We start from the raw sequence: 22,500 nt of genomic DNA on the forward strand, positions 1-22,500 counted from the left end.
AAGGAAAAACTTTCGCCCTTGAATTCTACGGGGGAATTGTAACCTTGTGAACATTTTATCCGGGAATATTTGACTGAACTTGGTGGGCTCCTGAGAATTCAGTGTGCAGCCTTGGTATTTTATTATAACCGTTGACAACCGAGAAACTGAAAATGGCTCACTTTTCGTCGAATCTGGAAAAAAAAACTGCACAGGAAGGAAGCGACACACAGTAGCAATAAGGTTAGGCTTTTTGATTGAGAATTTTTTAAAATTATCTTTCAAGGTCGTTTATCGGGATTCTCATACAAATCCTTATATTTTTGCTGGCTTTCCCTCACACTGAGCTAGGGGCGCCTGTGATGGCATCATCAAGCTAAGGCAGTCCACATTACAATAAAGGAAACGTCCACATGTTCAATTTATTCTCCTATGTATTGCGTAAGTGACAGAGCGCGACTGAAGCTGTCGATTATAGGTTCAGCCGGGAAGAACATACAGTAATTTGAAAAATTCACATTTTTTTTATCGAAGTTAAGTTCTTACGAGACGCCTCATTAACATTGAATAGGGAAACAAGCAAGTTGTGAAGATTCTGGCGAATTGCAGATTGATATTGCTCTTCAAGGTTGACAAGTGATGATATGGTTGGCTTGGGCTAGGAGGTTTTTTCTGCTGTTGTCGCAGTTTGAAGATACCGTGGGCTTCAGAATCATGTAATTTCATGACTCCCAAAAAACCCAAAAACTTTTGAACAACATAAAAGAAATTCAGCAAAAGGGAAGCATGAATAGACACAAATGGACAAGATTAAAAGGGATTGCATTTCGGTAATCTTGAAAAAAAGTTGGCCCCACGTTTTTAGTCGTGGATAGGCAAAGCGTATAACAACTATCGTTAGGGGTCAGAATATGCAAATTTGTCATTCACCCAGATGTAAACTAATCGATAAGTCAACGAGCAATATCTATTTTTCCAATATATGCCACTTTGTCACTCACTCAGTTGAATTAAAATCGATATGGCAATTGCAACGATCAATATCCTCCCGCTCAGTGTACCATTGACCACGAAGATAAGATTGTTGTCTATTGCGTTTTTTCGTTTTTTTTATTGTTAAACAGTTTGTTTTTTTTGTAATGGTCTTGCTTATATCCTTTGTTAAACTAGCCATATTGGCAATCGTGTTCACTGCCACCTACTGTAACAATATAGTTCTGTTATAGTTTTACAAGATTTGATATCATCATTGGAGACTGTGATCAGCTCTTTTAGAAAATAATTGTGATGTAGTTTAAAAGGCTGTGCAGTTACTTTAGTTGGGATTTGCGTTTGCATCGACATAGACGTGACCGAGAACCGAGCGGAATTACAGAGAAAAGGCTGAGACGTCTATTTTAGAAAAGCAGAAAATGGTGGAAACTTGCTAGAACATATTTGGTTAACAATCTACCGACGTCATCCACATTTCATCGTATTACTAGGAAATCATTTTCTCGTAAACACAAGTTTTGGAGCTACCTCAAGTAGCCGTTTACATCTAAGAGTTTGTAATTGGAAATCTGAACATATACGAGATACAAACACAAACTTTGTGAGCACGTGAACATGAAGTATTACAAATCATAATGCTGACAAACACAAAAGCGAAGGAAATAGAACGTGCATAGGACGTTTTGAATATCTAAATGTGTTAACGAGGAACCAGTGATGGTAGAGCTAGTAACTGCCATGGTTCATATTTAATACCTGTGATAGAAGATTCACGGAAAACGGAAATTGGAATGTTATGAAGGGGTAAGTATTTGAAGGTAAAATAGGTATTTGTAGACTTTATGCTTTGATGTATTGTGCACATAGACAAGTATCTGTTCTTCTCTTTAATGGTTAATATTCCTTGACAGGCCTCTCACCGTTCAGAGAGTTCGCGTTCACGTGTCTATCTTTATTTGTCGAGGGTTCCACTAGACGAAGCGAAATAAATATGACAGACCAAGTGACCCACACTACAGTATTTTATCTTTTCTCCTGCCCTCCTCATTCAGGAAACGAAACACTATTTTTGTTTTTTGGAATAGTTTCTTATTGAAACAGTTTCTTGTCAAAAGTCTGGTCCACCGCATAGCATATTGCTCGACTGTCGATCTACGTGCCTAACCGATGACCAATCACAGATAATAAGAATAATAATAATAATAATAATAATAATAATAATAATAATAATAATATTAATAATAATAATATGAAAAGTACCAAGGCTTGGCAAGAGAGATTAAAAGGATGTGGAAATCAAGGACAAAAGTGGTGCCAATGGCAGTAAGTGCATTGGGTTCAGTGTCAAAGAAGCTGGCAGGCCACTTGCAGCAACTAGGAATTAAGGACCGAACAAGAACGATGCAAAAGTCGGCACTCCTCGGATCGGCACATATTCTCAGAAAAGTGCTGGAAGTCTGAGGTCTCGGGATGAGACTTGACTGGATATTTCTCCCCAGGGAAAAACCTTGTGCTCAATTCTACATAATAATAATAATAATAATAATTATTATTATTATTATTATTATTATTATTATTATTATTATTACTATTATCTTGTTCCAATGGAACTTCCGTACTCCAGGAAGCTTGGTGACAACAAATCTCCTCAAACTTCTAGGACCTTCCTAAGAATCCTTGCCGTGTTCAGAATAACACTTTTCTGAAGCTCGTCTATCTTGGTCTCTATACCAATATTCCCTAGTCTCTTCTTTAGATCTTTTGGAACTGTTCCAAATGTTCCGATTACAATAGGAATTACCATTGTTTTCATTTTCCATAACTTCTTCAATTCTCTTGCTAGATCCTGGTATTTCACTACCTTCTCGACTTCTTTCTCCTCAATACGGCTATCATATGGTATTGCAAAATCTATTATTTTGCAACATTTATTTCTCTTTTCAACAACAATCATGTCCGGTCTTCTTGCCTCTATCACGTGATCAGTCTGTATCGTAAAATCCCATAATATTTTACATCTCTCATTCTCTAGTACTGGCTCAGGTACATGTTCATACCACTTTTCATTGACAATGAAACCTTCCTCTTTACAAACTTCCCAATGGATCTTCTTACCCACCCAGTCATGTCTCCTTTTATATTCCTTTTGTGCTAATTTACGGCATTCACTCACAATGTGATTTATGCTTTCATCCACCTTTCTACACATTCGACATTTACTGTCCTCTTGAGTTTGATATATTCTAGCTTTCATCAGATTCGTTGCAAGCGCCTGTTCTTGTGCTGCCATAATAAGACTCTCAGTCTCCCTTTTTAGACTTCCTTTCTTTAACCAAAACCAGGATTCATTCCCTAATATTTCTTCCGTCTGTCTTACAAATTGTCCGTGCATAACGTTTCCCTCCACTGTTCCGTTCTTTCATTTTTCTTACGTATCTTATACTCCACCTCTGTTTCATTATTACGACCACCGCTGATCTTCCTAGCGGCCTTTATCAGTCTTTCATCACTATCATTGATATATCTCTCCAAACCCAAGGTAGCAGATTCTACACAGTCTTCAACACTAATCAGACCTCGTCCACCTTCTTCTCTCGGTATGTAGATACGGTCGACATTACTCTTTGGATGGAGACCATTATGCATGGTAAGTAATTTTCTGGTCTTTCTATCTAGATCTTGTAACTCTGACTTTCTCCAGTCCAGGAATGCAGCAGAATATCTCAGGAGAGGAATAGCCCACGTGTTAATAGCTTTGACAAGGTTACCCCCATTAAGTTTCGTTTCTAAAATCTTCCGTACCCTCCTTTTATATTCTTTGGTTACTATTATTATTATTATTATTATTATTATTATTATTATTATTATTATTATTATAAATGTTGTTTGGCAAAATCTTGCATGCAAAGTATCATAAGACGTGCAACAATCATTTTTGTTGCGTGCGAAGGGAGTGGCGGGACGTGCAACATTGCTCTACAACTTCTGCGGCATCAATTTTGCGTGCTAAGTTATGAAAAATTCCGCGCCCTTAGCCGCATAATTATAAGAATGGTTTTTCACAAGTTTTTTTTCTCCTTCAGCACTACTGTTTCACTCTCCCTTCCCTTTTCTTATTTTGTTGCGTACTTGGCAAATTTTAATATCAAAACAAAGTATCCCTCTAGACGTCTTGTTTTATAAACATTTGGAGAGAAACGGAAGTAACGCAATTCTGCCATGAATTTTTCGGAGACGAATCCATCCCCATTTCAGAGGTCGGTCGGGAAAAGAGTTTAATTATTCTTACAAGCTTTTTTTTTAGTAGTTACTGCCTTCAATACACTGCACAAGACAGCGTGAACCAACTTTAAAGGGGTTAATGTTATGGGATCCCCAGATAACTATCCAAGTACTGTTGTTTGCGAGTGACGTTTCGCCAACTCATCTCCAGAGTTATGTGACTCGACTCAACTCTGGAGATGTTCTACCATTTTAAATTAATTTTCCGCAACGGTCAAGCTACAGTCGAACCTCTCCTTACGGACACCTCTCTAATACGGACACCTCTCTAATACGGACAGTTCACTTGGTCCCGAGAAAATGCCCATACATTCTTTGTAAAAATAACCTCTATAATACGGACCCTCTATAATACGGACAACGGACACGAAATCTCGGCCCCAGAGAGAAAATTCTCAAAAACTTAACCTCTTTATTACGGACACTCCAATGATTACAGTTCTTATTCAATACGATTTCCTGTTTGTCGTTACATATCATTAAGTGTAATCAATTGTGATAACAGTATCATTTGTTTTCAATCAGTAAAAATTATATATCGACATGTCATTGCCATTTATCATCAAGATTTCTTATTATTTGAAGACTCTCCAGTTGCTGCTTTCCTTTTTCTCCCTCTTTCCTTCCCGTCATTGAATCAAATTTGGCTGATGAGTTATGCAAGATTATTTCAAAAGCTCAGTCGTTGTATGTCAAAAAACGACTAGCGAATACTGGTCAGAAGAACATTACAGACTTCTTTAACGCAAAATGACTCAATAACAAAGAACTTTCATTAAATACTCTACTGTATGTTAGTGTTTGCTACACTTGTTACTGTTCTGTCATGTTACTACTCGAAAACTGTATTATAGTTTGCCATATGTTTTTGGAATTGTACAGCTTGTATTGTAACGATTTGTGCTGTCCATTATGCACCTCAAAGACTTGTTTGGGCCAGTTTTGATTTAAAGAACACTTAATACCATCAATGGAGCCTTTGAAGTGACGCAATATTCATGACCTCTATGCAACGGACACCTCTCTAATACGGACACTTTGCTCTGTCCCTTCGGTGTCCGTATTAGAGAGGTTCGACTGTATTGACATTTCTTCAGTTTTTCAGTTTTATTACTTCTACGGTTAATCTAATGTTTCTGTACACCAGTATTGCCATGTAAGAAACCAGTCGATTTCCATATCTTTCCTCAAGTCAATGCAGAACACGTGCTATTTGTTTATATCCCTCCCCTTTCTCTTGCATTGGCCACGGATTCGATTAGTATGATTTTTTTCTCGTTTCTCCTTATTTTAGATATGACTACTTGAGGATAACTAATGATTCAAATGATATCATTGGTGTATTTTGCGGTCTGCAAATTGGGAATTGGGTTCGTGTCACTGGAAATTTCGCTGAAATAACGTTTCATTCAGATAGAATTACACAAAGAACAGGCTATGAGCTATTTTTTTCCTACTCGGGGTATCCTGGTAAGTGAAGTGTTCTTCTATCTAATATTAACGCATATATAAGCGATTCCTGCAAAGCCTGAGGCTCTCGTGATTCCGGTGTGTTGAAGGATAATCTTTCTGGGGAAGAAGACTCCTCAACACTCCGGCTGTTTCTTATCTTTATTTGGTCCTCTAGGGTTGATCTTCAACTAGTCCTTGCTAAAACTCTCTATTTGTTAGGTATACAGCTCTTTTTATATGTTCCTAATCAGACTAAACAATCAAGTGCCAATCACACGTCAAAATGACGCCTGCAAGACGCACTACGCCTGCGCGTCAGCACATTAACATATTTTTTCTACAACAAAGAAAGGCGTTTGTCTCGACGAGATCTCACAGTTTGTCAACACCAGACTAGCACGAACGGAGTACGACAAGTTACAAAAATTACAAGGAACGAGTTACAATACCTAGAATTAAGTTACACAGCAAATTTACGGAGAAAATGGCGATTTACGATTATTACATAACAGAGTTAAACAAAAGACAAAAAGGAGGAAAGGACGAGCGCAAGCGCCGCCTTTTCCATAAATGCACTGGCGTACGTGTTCCAGGCAGAACAGGACAATAACTACAATTACAGGTGTTATTTTTAATTACTTATAAATATCAGAATATAGATTAAAAACACTTATTGAAAACCCAAAAGTGACCGCCGTTGTCATGAATGTGATCTGGAACCGCGAGAACAAGTCAAAAAGCCCCAGAGGTGAACTGAAAATAAGTAGCTTCCAAAAACACAGTAAAAGACTTCGTTAGGGTAAAAACACCACTGAATGAAACACAAATAACCGTAATGACACAAAAAACTATTTAAAACATTCCTAACGAAGAACTTAGTTTGCCTAGCGTACCAAACACCTTTCTCGACACCTGTTCCTAACCAAATTCATGACTTTGGGAGAGGACACATTCTGATCGCAACTATACTAAAGAGCAAACCACCATGAAATAATCGTAACTACAATTTTTATCGTTTAAAGGTGTATAATGGTGATTTTAAGCCCAAATTTCCTGTGAATTTTACTCGTAAAACATAATTCTAAGAATAGACAGATAAAGCTACTCTTATGGCAAATCCCACAAACATAACGAGATCCCGATACCAAGGACATCCCGAGAAGAGATGAATTTCTGCGATGATAACTCAGGGATATTCATGAAAAACTGGAGTTTTCGTAACAGGGGTGGAACCTATGATTTCACCCCGATTGCTATTTAATTTGCTATACCACACAGAGCTCTAGGAGACTCATGAGAGCTAATTCCCTTAACTTGGTTCCTGTGACAATTGTCCTGCTAAATTGCTTGGACTGAAATTGTCTGCCTGAAGCCTTATCGCTTGAAGATGGTAAAACTTCAGTAAACAAATAAAAAAAAAGCATAATTCTACGATACTGCATACCAGGCCATACTCGAGTACAACTGCATTTACTACATTCTTCGCTTGATTAGTGAAACATTTAATTTTAGTTTATTTTTGCCGATGACAGTAAACGCAAAGTGAAATGTCTCTTTTGTTTAACTCCAAAGGCGTCGACAGGCCATCAAAAAAGAACTGAGATGAACGGCTTAAATGTCCTTCAATTAAGTTGTTTCACGTTTTTGGATGTGTGTAATATCGAGTTTACTAGCTATGTAAGTGTCGTGTGTTATAAAGAGGAACTTGAGTATGCATGAGTATAATTTAACCTTTTAACCCAAACTATGCTGGTCTTTTTCAGTGTCATGCAATTTTGATTCTGGGTTGTGCTATAGATGGAATCAATCTCAGTTGTCAGATGTTTTTAATTGGACACGTGGCACAGGCGGCACTCCATCTTTGAATACTGGTCCTTCATCCGATCATACGACTGGCTCAGGTCAGATCACCTTTTACTTTTTTATCAGAGTAGCATTAGGGGAGTTAAGGTGGGTATACTCTAATTTCATAGAAAATGTTAAATTTCGTTAACATGTGATTCTTGAGGGAAAAGGAATAGGAACCAACATTTACAGACGGTTTGTGACGTTGGGATTGTAATAATTATATGACGCAAGCTCCGTTCGAAATATGTGAGAAGACATTTGGTAGATTTCCGCTTATTTATACTTCAAACTACTTTACGTAAATACTCTCGATCTCCAAGCTGCCTTTCTTGCCACCAAAGCCTCTCTTAAAGACCAGTCCAGAATCTTTGTCTGCCTTCGCATGGAGAAGACTACCCTTGTTGCCTACATAACTTGTAGCTTGTCAGTGGAACTTTAGATCTATTGCAGTGTTGCATTCAAAGGTCAATTCTGATCACTGTTCAACATCTACCAGGCAAATTCAACAATTTCGTGGACAGAGAATCCAGAGAGTCTTAAGACTGCAGAGAATGGCAAATAGACCTTCAAATGATTCCGCCCTTCATCAGAGGGTGCACCATAGATCTGTTTTCCTCACACCTAACTGCTCTTCTCCCAAAATATGCCGGCGAGAAACCAGATCCAGGCGCTACCTACGCAGACGCGATGACTCTGGACTGGGCTCCTCTAAAGGGCTACGCCTTTCCACTGTTCAGTCTGATTTCAGCAGTGCTGAGAATGGTGTTCCAGGACAAAGAAGATGTGGTCTTAGTGGCACCAGAGTTGCAGGCACAGCCTTGGTAGCCAGCTCTTTTGGCTGTCCATAGGGAGAACCCTGTAATGATCCCCAATTCCAAGCACCTCCTAAGAGCTCCTGCTCTCCCTCAATGTGTACACCTGATGTACCCCAGGCTGCACCTGGACGTTTATCACATATCAGGGAAAATCACCGAGGAGAAGGCTTTTCAGGTGTCGCTACGAATACCAAAATAAACCTCTCAGCCTCTCACCCCTCCACACATAAAACCTGCCAGTCACCCTGCGGAACATGGTGTCGCTGTTGTTCTAAAATGAAAGTTGATTCGACTTCAGCATCACTGAACGATGTCCTTCTCTTCCTGACTGATCGTTTAATAATGGGGCTGCTTATCGCTCGTTCATTTCATCTGCTCAGCCTAAGATTAATGGCCACCCTATCGGCAAACATCCCGTAGTCGTTCAACTCTTAAGGGGAATACACAATATGCGTCCCCCAAAGCCAAGATACACGCACACATGGGATGTTGACTTGGCTACCAGGTATTTGGTCCACCTCGGATCAGCCAAGGTACTGAACTTAAAACACCTGTCCATCAAATTGACTATGCTGTTTGCCTTTTCCTGTCCAGAGCGAACTCTTCTCTTTCGAAACTTGATCTTCGGTATGGCCGTGTAGCCCCAGAAGGAATTCCCTTCACTCTGACAAGCTACCCCAAGGTTTTTTCACGTCATTCCCTCATAATAAAAAAGCTACTCGAAAAATACGCCTTGTATTTCCATCGTCCAGGTCGGACCCTTGTTTATTTCTTATGTCAAGCCTTATAATTTGATCTCTTCACGCACTCTTCACCCACTCTTAGACGTTGGTTACATTGATTTCACCCGAGGGTACTGTGTTAGCCAGTCTGGAAGAACAAGGATGGCTGTTGCCTGGCACTGAAGATCCTTCTGAGGTGCTCTTGCAATAACACTGGAAGGAGGAAAAAAGAAATGATAAAAGGTCAATATCTAGTTTTCCCCATTTTGATACTAAGGAATGAAAAACTGTATCATCTAATGACCACTCCGTGTCATCATGAAACACTCTGCTTCCTTTATCAGCACCAATGTTTATTTTCCCAGGTAGGTGGGTTATTGTCAAGGATATGTCTCATTCCTTGCACACACAATTGTTTCTCTTGTAATGTCATTACAGATTCTTGAGTGGGTACCCCCCATGTTTGGTTATCAGACAGTAATTGATGTTACAGAGAACCCTAACAGTGAGTTATCAATGGCACATCGCCATCCTTCTCGAGAGCTATCACACTTAAGGGTTAGTTTTGGTTTAGGTGTCATAACCGGGCATGGGTGATTCCCAACATTATCAAGCCACCAGATAAGGTCCTTCTTTGCTAGCTCCTAGATGTGCATATAACCATCATGATTCCTACCGTTCTGATGCTTCAAAACATCAGTTTTATCATTTTCAAGTGTCGAATAATACAATGGTGCATAATTTACTCCTGAAATCTAGGAGACCATGAGGCCAACAACAGATGCAACCTCTCTTACCCGGGGCTTTTCCTTTGTTAGCTTTGTTAGGAGTTGGCATACAGCTCTTATAACTTTCTCAGCTTTGTCGTATTTCATAGAGACTGCCGTAGTCATGGAGACGAAGCCCAGAAATGTCACGTTTTGAGAGGGAACAAGTTGGGTTTTCTCTCATGGATAGTGAAACCCAAGGATTTGTTTGGTCAATGAAGGTGAAAAGTGAAATGAGATCATCTGCCAACAAAATGATACCATCTATATAGGCCACAATGAGCACTCCATCAGTCCTTAACACAGCCAAAAAAGGCTTCAGGAGCTTCGTAAAAATTCTAGGTGCACTAGAAAGTCCATTTGGAAGGCATACAAATTCATAGAATTGACCCCTATGCTCAAACCGTAAGTACCTTCTATCCTCCATTGCTATCATAGACACAGAGTAGTAAGCATCTTTTAGGTCCAAGACAGCCATCCAACAATTAGGTCTCATCAGCTGGATGGCAGAGTGCAGTGAGTTTATCTTAAAATGGTGATAAATAACATGCTTATTGAGTTTTTTTAAAATTTAAAATTAGGTGATAAGAGCCATCTTTCATAGTTCTAGTAAACACAGTTGATCTAAACTCACCAGTACAATGTAAGACTTTTGTTATAACCCAAGGAAGGATTACGTTTTTGCAAACGTTGGCCGTGTACCACTTATATTTGAACAGACTTAACTGATTAGAGTGTAATGAGAAGTGCAAAGATTCTACCCCATATAAACCATGTGGGCGTTAGCCCTACTGATGGAAATGGGCCAACACAAGGACAGAGAAAAACTCTGACCAGGGTGGGAATTGAACCCAAGACCTTCGGGTTAAATCACCGCTGCTCTACCGACTGAGCTACAAGGTCAGATAGATAGATATATAGATAGATAGATAGATAGATAGATAGATAGATAGATAGATAGATAGATAGATAGATAGATAGATAGATAAATAGAGAGATAGATAGATAGATGGATGGATGGATGGATGGAGATGGATGGATGGATGGATGGAGATGGATGGATGGATGGATGGATGGATGGATGGATAGATGGATGGATAGATAGATAGATACATGTTTTTAATGAAATTACCCTTGCATCCCGAGGTCTGAATTACGATAATTTTTACAAATGTAAAACGTTAATTAATTGTAACTATAAATGATATAATGATAAATTAAGAAAGTTATTTGATAAGAATTTAACAATACTAAAGCTATTATTATGTAAACACAAAATTACAATTAAGATACAGCTAAAATTATTCAAAATCAGATCATTTAATATGTATGAGTTCAAAACTGTCTCTGAAACGATTGGTTTTAAAACGCGGGACTTGGAACTTGCGATTTTTCCGTGTACGCAAAGTGCCAGAGTAAGGTGGCGGAAGGAGTGAATGAAGCTTGTGATTATTGTTATCACATATGTCTTGAAACATCGAGTTACCAATCGCCTCTCTCCTGGTAAAAACGTCTAAAGCTTGTCTATAAGATAACTCGTTATTGAAGGGAGCAGGCCATGGGAAGTGAAGATGTTAAAATAACGGCAATGAACATGTACAAGTACAAGGAAGGATTACGTTTTTGCAAACGTTGGCCGTGTAGCACTTATATTTATTTTAGACTTCTACGGCCAACGTTTGCAAAACGTAATCCAACGTTAGCAAAAACGTGATCCTTTCTTGTACTTGTACGTGTTCATTTCCGTGACTTTAACATCTTCACTTCCCACGCCCTCCTCCTGTCTGACCTTGTAGCTCAGTCGGTAGAGCAGCGGTGATTTGACCCGAGGGTCGTGGGTTCAATTCCCACCCTGGTCAGAGTTTTTCTCTGTCCTTGTGTGGGCCCATTTTCATCAGTAGGGCTAACGCTCATATGGTTCATATGGGGTAGAAACTTAGCACTTCACATTACTCTCTAATCAGTTAAGTTTTGTTATAACCCCTTTGGAGAAGAGTTTATCAACTTTACTAGAAGTAATTTCCACCTCCTTTTTAGAGAAATTCGTCCCTTTAAGAGCTTTGGTTTGGCATGGGGTTTCAACAAACTCTAGTTCACTACCCCTAACAATGCTAAGAATTCGTTCATCAGAGGTTATTGCTTTCCAGGGCATTAGAATGTTCTTTCTAAATTTCCAGCTGTAAAACTGCTTGAATATGAGAAAGAGAATTTACTTACCGCGCCTGTAGCTATAGCGGTAAGTGATCTTTTGGCTTGGGCGGGAGGGTTTGTTGTCCCGTTCCCCTGACCTTTGTGCTTTGCTGGTCTCAAATTCTGGCCTTTTATAATTTTTTGACTGTCGGACACTGTTGTAGTTAAAACTGCCTAGAGAAATCCGTTGCAATTTTTGCCCCAATTTTGGTCTGACCTCCAATATCTTTAAGATGTTTCTGGAGGTCATCTCCGAAGAGGAGAACAGTAAATGGTAGCTGAGAGGAGCAACGTACAGAAAATTCCTTACCAATATCAGGTTTTAAAGGTATACGTCGCTACATGTTGATTTCATACGACGTGTGGATTAGGAGGGACATTTCCTCCAGACCTAGTTTCCTCATACTCTGCCAATCTTCTGCAGTGAGCGATTTTATCTCCCGGAGCTGGTCGACAATCCGAACAAGCGGCAATATGCCGCAAATTGTCTCAATCTTCGCCAGTTGCCAGGGTTAACTTTCGGGGGTTTAGCTGCCTCGCAATTGGCAGGTTTCTCTTGTTTCTTGAGGCGTTCTTTCAGCGTCTTGTCGCTCAGTTTATTTACTAGCTCGGCTAGTTGTTGGCTTTTGAGGTTTTCCCCGACTGCATAGTCGGATTTATACTCTTACCAGCTCAGAGAGAATTTCGGTCTTGTCACCACTGGGAGGGGTTGCAGCCCTGAATTAACATCCTGGCTGTGAAGGACAGAATCATAAAGAGCTTGGCAGTCATTTGAGTTGAATGAGGCACTCGAGGAGCTCTTAGCCTTGCTTTCTCCGACTCTTTGACTTTTTTGCGGGAACGCCAACAGGCGACGAGCTTGCCGGCCACTTTCCTTTGCTCTGTTCGTTCCTTTGCACCTCTACGAGAGGCGAACTAAGGACTGCAGGCAGTCTGTTGGTGAACACCTAAATTGCCCTGGTCAGAAGGCTGATTTCCTCACAAGATGCCGGTGTTAAATCCTCTTGAGTCCTGCATATGACGCGAGCGAGGTCGGAATCGGCAACATCAAGACGCACCATCGGTCTTCTCATCGACATCAGATAACTTGTCCTCCTCTTGAAGGGCTAAAAGTTCATCGTCTGTCTTATGAGTCATCTTGGTATTTTTTTTTTTCGGCAAATAGTTATTTCCGGCGGTGGGAAGTAAATTTCTGGAGCCACCGCAAAGCGAAATGAGACTTACTCGAAATCAAAATTCGTACTGAGCTCGAAGTCACATGACTTGCTATCTCATGTGATCTCTGAATGTATTCAAATGCTGCGAGGTAGAATCTCAATTATACCAGGGCAGGAAAGCGGTCTGTCAGTATGATTGAAATTATGTAAACAAACAAAGTGAGAGATATATGAGGCCCACCTATCTAAGGTATCCTCACCTTTCTTACGCAGCGTTAAAAAGATGTAGAGAAGCATGGGACCATGTGCTCATGCAGAGGCACCATAGCATTACGTCATTTATCTTTTTTCAACTGTCCCTGGTAGGGAAAGGCTGTCGTGGCGTTAAAAAGTGGTTGGAGGCATAAATAAGCGGAAATCTCCCTGTTTTCTTCTCGTATATTATCTCACTTCGTTTGTTTATATAAATTCAATTATACTAGCAGACTGCTTAGTGGTCCTGGTAGAATTGGGATTAAAGGACGTAGTTGAAACCAACCAAAAAACCTGGTCTGCGATTTTCACAGCAGAGATATTGCTATAAACCCAGATTAAATACCATGAACGTTGTAGCCTTTAGTTCAAACTTGTGGATGAATAGTGGTGGGTATTTACTTTCACCAACACTGACGTGAATAATTGTTTTGTATGTACCACACAAGTTGAATAATCATCCGAATTTATCGATAAAATTTGCCTTCAGTAAAAGAAGCGACTCCGGGAGCCATTTTGTCGTTCTCCATTTGCTTAGATTGCGCGAAAATCACTATTAGTCATTAGGGAGTTTAAGCACTTGTGTTTGGGACGCGGACAACAACCGGAAGCGAGCTGTTTTCTCTTTTAATTTGTATTCACACAAACACATTTACATTGCTAAGTATATTTTCTACATTTGAGATGATTAGTATAAAAATCTGGGAGACACCACTGTCCTGCCACGCGAAATGTTCTCTTCCGGTTGCCGTCCGCATCTCAAAAACGCGCGTGCCTGAGCTCCCTATTATATCTCGGGTTTCAGGCCACTGACTGAATATTCCCAACAAGCTAAAGGCTGTAAATTTAACGTATAACTGTCTTTTTGTTAAATAAAAAAAATTAAAATGCTTTCCCCTTTCTTTTGAAGGCTATTACATGTTTATTGAGACGTCATCTCCTCGACAAGAAGGCGATAATGCTAAGCTTGAACTAGTTCTCCCTGGAAATGGAGAACTTGGATGCTTGTTCTTCTATTATCACATGTATGGCACAGACATGGGGACTCTGAATGTTTTCAGTGGAAATATGAAAGTTTTCAATGAATCTGGAAACCAAGGCAACATTTGGAGAAAGGCTGAAACGACAATTGTGTTAGGACATAAAGTAAGTTCAGCACATTTGCTAGGTAGTTATATTGTATCGCCCGATGTCATGTGAAGGAATTCGATTCCGGAATACAGCAAATGTGAGGCTTTGGATCTGGAATCCTTTGTATGGAGCCCAGGATTGACAGAATTCGATGGAATCCACGACCTTTTTCTAAGTTAGTGTGGAATCCGGAATCCACTATTCAGGATCGAAAACCACGGGCTGGGATCTGAGGTCTGAGGGCCACTTAAATTCCTTTACATAAGGCGAATCCTAGATGTCCACCCACCAATTCAATAGAACAATCAGCCAGGAACATTTAAGGACAGTGGGAGTAAAGCAAACAGCTACTTCTGGTGCACTTTTTTCTAACAGGCCTAAGACGATTTTTTTTCTACCAGCACCTGGACATTTTCAACTCAGACGCCAAAGGAAACGATTTTCTGGGTTCTGTCATGCACCAAAACATTCTCACCTAAAAAACATCACACCAGAAAATTGCATCAAAACTGGATTTTCCTCAAACAATATCAATTCCTCTCTAATATTTTTTCTCTTTTTTTTCTTTTTCTGCCTTTTCTTGTCTTATTAACTCATCCACAGACATTTTTTTCTCTTCCTCGTGTTCCTGCAAATAAACTTTGCTATCATTCTCAAGCTCACATAAATAATAATCCTTATCGTCATCAAGTTTATTGAAATACTTGTCCCTTTCTGCTAATTCTTTACAGAGGATGCTCATGCTGACATACGACCTGTGATGAGTCATTTTAAGAAATTAAAACCCTTATTTTCTTAAATTAAACTGGAATATCATGATACCTCAACCTTGTGACTGCTGCTACATGTACAATGTAGTGTATATATAACATGAATGTATATGTAATGTGTATAATATATTGTTTAAAACTTGTCTTTTCTCTTGAGTTCAAGTATAAGTTTACCGAGAGAGTATGGAGTCCCACTACCTTTTAAAGATCAACAATCAGCTAACTCGTCAAGAAACAAATACAAATGCGCGAACATTGGAGTCCAAATTAAACCCGTCTTTCACACTAAGAAGATTGGCCAAATTCTCCCTCTAAAAGAGAAGAAGCCCGCTATTGTCAACAACCAATGCGTGGTTTACAAATTTGAATGTGATCTGTGCGACGCAGATTTTGTCGGGTACACCGCCCGACATTTACAGCAGCACATTAACGAACACAAATACTTTGCAATCGGGAGTCATCTTGAGCAACGCGGTCTATTGAAGACTGATTTGGTTGAGAAGCACTTTTCTGATATATATTTCATATATGGCGACTACATTTACATTTTTTTTGTATGTTAATTTAGATCTACTGTCCTCATTCTTTTGAAATTAAAGAAAGCATTTTTTTGTTTGGCTGCCATTATGAAAGGGATCTATGGTTTACGATTGACGCTTGAAAGAATGGTCTTGAGCGTTAAATCAGTGCTACGCCTGAAAAACGTAAAAAAATGTTACAGGAGGTGGTGACAGCTTTTGTTTGCGCGAGACCTGGTGAGTTCTGAGAATTCAATTAGTTAAAGACACCGTTTTCACCGAGTGCACTCGCGAGCTCTTGCTGGAAAAACTGGACGACGCTGCCAGTAGCCTCAAGATTGTCTGACTTTAATGCTATGGAATACAGAAATAAAATGTTCGTAAATTTGAATTGTGGAAATTGAAATAGAAAAACAAAAAGGAAAGTACTAAGCCAAGAAGCATTATAATTGTTAACTCTTAATTGGAGTTGGAGAATTGAGGCTTGATGTAATAGTTAGTAAGTATGCTTCTTCCGATAGATTCAAATTTACAAGGACTGCTTGGTCAAATGTTATGTCATCTCCTTCTTTCTTATCATTCAATTTTTTTTAATGGTTTTCCAAGTTTCTTTTTGCTGTTTCAATTCATTACGTCCCACTTGATCTACATAAAGGACATAAAATTGTTGTAGCCTTCATAGGTGGCTGCGGATCAGGGTCCGAAATTGGGACCAACTGGTGGCCAATGCGATTGAAAGTTGAGCCTTGGCGACCGGAATTTTCAGGACAGTCACCAGCTGATCATGTAACTTTTCTTAGAATGTCACATTTCTTCTTCTTCTTTAATTTACTTTTATTGTACTTAAATTGTAAATATTTACTCTTTCTAGGTTCTTACATTGTACGCATGTATCTGTAATTTCTAGGGTCCCAATGGATACTAGCCTCGTTCCTGACTGGACTACCCCTAGTCAAATAAGGTTATTTACCTACCTACCCGCCCACCCACCCACCCGACTGACTGACTGACTGACTGACTTACTTACTTAATCTCATAATCTATAAAATGTTCGACGTAATAGGTGAACATATAAAGGAGGGGTGTTTTGATGAAGAGTTGTGGAAAACGGATCAAAAATGTTCTCAATTGAAAAAGTTATTAGGAAAGATAAAAATAAAGCACTTGTGAAATGGAAAGGATATCCAGAAAAATCCATTCTTTGGTAGATCTATCTGATTTGAAAAAATGTAAAAAAGTATTAAGTAAATAAATGCATAAATGCAAATACTTGTCATTAAAAATTGCCGTTTTGTTTTCAAAGTCAGAATTTTTTGGCGTAGTTTCGATGAACCCAAAAAATGACAAAACGCAGAAAACCGATCCCTTTGGCCTCTGAGAGTTGAGAAATTAAAGAGCCTAATTTATGTTTTAATCCCCACTATAAACTTTGGCATATTGCAATAAACACATTTTCTTTCTTTCATTTTCTGCAGTTAACATTTGAAGGAATCAGAGGATCTTCCTTCAGGGGTGACCTCGCCATCGATGATGTATTGATCACCAACGGAAGCTGTCTGATTCCCCGAGGTAAGCAAAAATAGGAGTTACGTCTGTAATTTTCAATTTCTATTACACTCGAGGCCAGGAGATACCAGATTTAGTTTTCTCGTCCTTAAAAATTTGTTTCATGTCAAGTGTAAACGATACTATCCTTAGCTGGCGAGTTCCAGCGATTGATCAAGCCCGCACACCTTTTTAGCTCAAATTAAAGTAACATAACACATCCTGTGGGAGACCCTTCCCTCAATCAACCACTTCAACAAGTTAACTTATAGTGGTATTATAATCAAAAAATGAAATAATTTGGATTTCAAAACTATGTTAACTAAACTATGAGTGACCAAAGTTTTAAGCCTTGATTAAAAAAACACACACGATAATCTTAACTGGAATTTCCTATTTAATGGTCCGCCATTACTTACTTTAAAATCTTGAGAGAGCTGGATCGGGGAGAAAATGACGTCAAAAACTTTTTTTTTTATACTAGTTAAAGGAGGCAAAGCGTTTGTACGAGATTGAATTAATATGCAGCAAGGGAGTTTCGGGCTTTCAGATTTTAAACTCATGTTTTGCATACATAAACTGCTTTTACACACTGAAATTTTAAGCTATTGAGTAAAAGACGTCACCTTTTCCTAGATCCAACCCTCTGAAGTCCAGTCGGTTAGCTTTGAACTTGAGTAATGCGGACCGTTAAATCCAACACTCAACTTAAACAGCCTTTGGATAAAAAATCAAAGCTCAAAATTTTGCCAGGCAGGTGTTAAGCAAACCAAATGGTCATAGTACCACTTTCACCTGTTAACAGTTTCCTCCATCCTGTTGCGCCCCACTGGACAAATTCCTTAAAATAACTACAAAATGTGTAAAAAGTATCATTAGGCTATTTTACAACCTAGCGTACATAATTTGCTTATGCCATCATCAAAATATTTGAACTCACGTCTAGGAGTTAAGTAGGACGCATCTTTCGCCACTCCAGACTCTGGACACGTGGACAAATATGTCTTGTACAACCACAGGCAGACAGCCCTGAGGATGCGAGAGCGCGTGACGTCACGTTATTTGAGACAGTTAATTTTATTTATTTTTTTTAATTTAATTTATTCGCCACATATCATGGAGTGGCAGGGGAGAGGAACTGAACTTTTGTCCCAATTGACACCTAACCCCTCTATCCATAGATCAGACCACAACACCAGGAACTCCATGCCCTACTCTTCTCGAATAGTGTGTGGGTTCTTTAACATCCCACAGAATTTATACCCAAGGGCTATGAGACGCGACCTCGGCTTATAGTTCTTATCCGAGAAGATTCTTACCATTCGCAGATGTCGTAACAAAGGCAGCACTTTCTCCTCAGTTATTTAAAGATCCTGACTGTTGGTCTGGCCGGAGTTGAGCCAACTTCAAATCGCGACGTTTCCTCTATTTTATGGACAGCCAGATAAGTAAAGTTCACTCACCTACTATTTTCTGCGGAGATCACGGCATTATGATGCCGGGATCTCGGCTAACTGGGCTGAGATTTTTCCATGTCATCGCGTTCACCGGGACAGCCCGGTGAGCCGGGCCAGAGATTTCTAACCACATTACTCCACTTTAGAGCAAAATGGCCCACGGAATAGTTGTTTTTTTTATGTTTAAATTAAGGATAAATAAGATAGAAAACCTTAATTAAGGCTTCTTTAAATTGTAGAATTGTGAATTTTAACAACTATTTAGCGAGACAAACGTCCCTCCACTTCTCTTTGTTGTTGTCATCTTTTTTTCACACGTTATATTCTACATTTAGCCGAAGCCGGGCTCACCTCATGTAATACTGGTCTAACACTCATCCTGGTAAACCCAATGAGCCCGGCTCATGTAATCGGCCCCTAAATAGACAAGGCCTATAGCGGCCGAGTGCCTCCAGAATTTAGCCTTGGGCACGTCAAAAGTCAATAATTTTTGTAGCATCGTGCCAAGATTCATCGCATTTACACGGCTCTGCAACCTCAAAATCCTCCTGGATTTTCAAGCTTTGCTCAGGTTTTTGCCATCGCCATATGATCGGGACAGAAGTGGTCGATCATTGGAATTTGATCAACATGACATAAACCAATCAAAAAGCGCAGATTTATAATTTGTTCTTCTTGGGGGAATTCTGAGCTTTGCATGCTCCCCACGTGCGTGCGTTTTTTTTTTTCCACTGTTGTCCATTTCTTTGCCGTCATCAGCTAAACAACAACGTGAAATAGCCAAATTTGAGATTTTATGAAAAACGTCAGCAGTTGACGGTAAATTTTCATATTCTCCCCTAATGCTCCGGCGAGTTTCACTTATGAGGAACTACCATACCCTTGTCATATTAAAACGGCTGAAATAGTTCTCGAGGTCACGAGTGGTCTCATAGAGCTTAGAACAAAGCCAGAAGTTTTTGTGTGTGACAAAGACAAACTCAAAGTCGTATCATCTGCAAATATGCCAACTGTGGCTGGTTGTGACACTCCCTTGGGAAGGTCGGTTATAAATACCAGGAAAAGTTGTGGAGAGAGTAGGAACCCCTGTGGTACTCCATGCGTGAGAGTCTGGGAAGAAGATTGCGCACTTTCACGGATGACCATGCGCTGCCTGCGGTTGTGAAGAAAGGAGAGCATAAGACCCAGGCTGCATTCATTAAGACCATAGATACGCAGCTTTTCAATCAGGATGTCGTAGCTTACCAGATAGAATGCTTTTTGTAAGTCAGCTAGAACCAAGCCGTTAATGCAGTTGTCATCGAGATTGAAGAGCATAAGATCAAATATGTTAATAAGGGCTGTCTCCGTTGAGTGGTATTTCCTAAAAGCAGACTGCACCTGATATAAAAGATCGCTGTTTATGAGAAAGGCACAAAGAGAGTTGAGCAACTGCCTTTCAAAGATTTTCGAGAGGACAGAAAGAGTCAAAATCGGTCTGTAGTTATTCTTATCAGCTTTATTATTCCCTTTGTGTCACGGCATCACCTTGGCCTCTTTCCACGCAGCTGGAAAAGTTCCACTAGTAACACAATTGTTGATAAGTTTGGCGAGTGATGGTGCTACTGCAGGCGCTGCACTCTTCAATAAGCGAGCACAGACACCGTCCAGGACAGTTGCTTTGTCAGACGGTGTGTCTGGTAGGTCTGGCTTGGGGTTATAGGAGGGAAAGCCAACTTTGAATCGCAAACCTTGCTTCGACAAAAGGTTTCAGTACTGTTGGATCAAACTGGCCTACAAAATTGTCAGCGAGTCTCCGCGAAACTCATGTAATTTTCATGGAATATTCTTGCTTTGTGACGTTGTCGTTGTTGTAGTCGTTGCCGTCGTCTTTGCTAAAACTGTTAAGAAAGAGAGCTATCCATACAGCCAACAGGACCTTTTAATGATAAAACAACAACACCGCGAAAGCGGCAAGGGCATACAGCAAAGATGGCGACGCAATGCGAGCAAAAGAATTACGTCATATGAAAAAATATTTATCCAATAGAAACGATCAGCCCGGCAGCATGCATTATCATACATTAATACTTCTAATATTGCCACTTGATAAACATGATGCACGGCTAAAAAGAACTAAATGAACACATTGCGATAAAACGAATCTAAAGCTCAGGCAATGTGTAATCACACCCAGTAAATTTCTCAGTTTCTCAAAAGACAGTTTTTTTTTTACTCCTTTGGTCATTATGTCTGCAAGCATGTCCCCAGTAGGACAGTAAATCACTCTAATTTCAATATCTGGTCTTGTTGCTGTCGACATATAGGTTAGACATCCAATCGCTTTTTGGTACCTCTGAACATTGAAACGCGTGACTTGACTTTCAAGACCCAACGAGAACCAACTACATTCTTTCCTTCAGGTGGAGGCACTAGATCCCACGTATTATTCTCTAACGAGGAATTATATTCAGACTCCATGGCTTCTCTCCATTGCCCACACTGGTCACCTTTCAACACTTCTTGAACTGTCTTGGGCTCATCAATTTCTGAACCGACAAATAGCCAATCATCATCTTCAAACCTACTTGGCTTTCTTCGCTGCCTTGTTGGTCCCAGGGTTTGAACTTCTTCCATTAATTTATCTTCGTATGTTCTCTTCACTGGTTTTTCTTCATTTGCTGCTCCCACTGTTTGAAACTTCTGTGGAACTGCTGATTCAATATTCTTCTCAAATGGTGATGCAACATCCTCTGGAACTATGGGTTCTTCCTTCTTCATAACTGAAACTTTAACATTATCATGAACTTCAGCTTTTTTACTTAAGGGATGCACCGCAACACTTTTACTTTCATTTTCTTCATTCATGTCTGAAAAAATGTTCCTCAGCTCTGCTTAGGCTGTATCCTTTGATTCTATCACGACAAAATGATCAAAGTTCTCTTCGACGAATTGTGCATCTCGACTCACAACAAAATTCTTCTTTTCCAAATCATACAGTTTGTATCCCTTGACACCAGGAGGATATCCGACAAAAATTGCTTTGTGGGCTTTGGCATCCAGCTTTCTGCGCTGTTTGTCTCAGGTTGTTTGTCTCAGATTGTAAATGTCTGGTTTTCTCCCAAATAAACATTCAAAAGGGGTTTCATCTTTCAATGCTGCAGTGGGACTTCGATTGTGAAGATAAACTGCTGTGCTGCATGCTTCTGACCGGAATTCCAGTGGTAAATTGGCTTGATAGAGCATAGATCTTGCTTCCTCCATAATAGTGCGACTCATTCGTTCAACAACTTCATTTTGCTGTAGACTGTAAAGGACAGTGAACTGGTGCGATATTCCCTTTTCCGAACAGAACTTGAAAAAATCATTGGAAGTGCACTCTCTTCCATTGTCACTTCTGAGAACTTTAACATCTTCCTCTGCGAGAATGTTCAGTTTCTTAATCTGATGACCAGTATGTTTCTCTACAGAATTGACACATTCCATGAATTTTGAAAGTACTTCACTCTTGGATTTGATGAAATAAGCAGTTGTATATCTGTAAACGTAACCATGTACCTACTACCACCATTCGATTCCACTTGCATTGGACCACATACATCACTGTGGACAATCTCATACGGCCTGGTTGCCCTGTTTTGGC

At 39.6% G+C, this 22,500-nt stretch overlaps 1 protein-coding gene and 1 pseudogene across 3 annotated transcripts in view; one reads left to right on the forward strand and one right to left on the reverse strand.

Moving 5' to 3' along the window:
- LOC138026961 (MAM and LDL-receptor class A domain-containing protein 2-like) overlaps positions 1–22,500 on the forward strand; it is a 136,724-nt gene that overhangs the window by 99,384 nt on the left and 14,840 nt on the right. For all 3 annotated transcript variants that reach the window (XM_068874442.1, XM_068874443.1, XM_068874441.1), the window contains 4 exons: positions 5,549–5,724; positions 7,470–7,607; positions 14,368–14,603; positions 17,352–17,445. In XM_068874442.1, coding sequence (XP_068730543.1) covers positions 5,549–5,724; positions 7,470–7,607; positions 14,368–14,603; positions 17,352–17,445 — 644 coding nt within the window. The remainder of the gene's footprint in view (positions 1–5,548; positions 5,725–7,469; positions 7,608–14,367; positions 14,604–17,351; positions 17,446–22,500) is intronic.
- Positions 12,213–13,185, reverse strand: LOC138027439 (uncharacterized; annotated as a pseudogene).

The sequence above is a fragment of the Montipora capricornis genome, chromosome 12 (genome assembly GCF_036669925.1).
Source record: "Montipora capricornis isolate CH-2021 chromosome 12, ASM3666992v2, whole genome shotgun sequence".
In the NCBI taxonomy this organism is placed as follows: Eukaryota; Metazoa; Cnidaria; class Anthozoa; order Scleractinia; family Acroporidae; genus Montipora; species Montipora capricornis.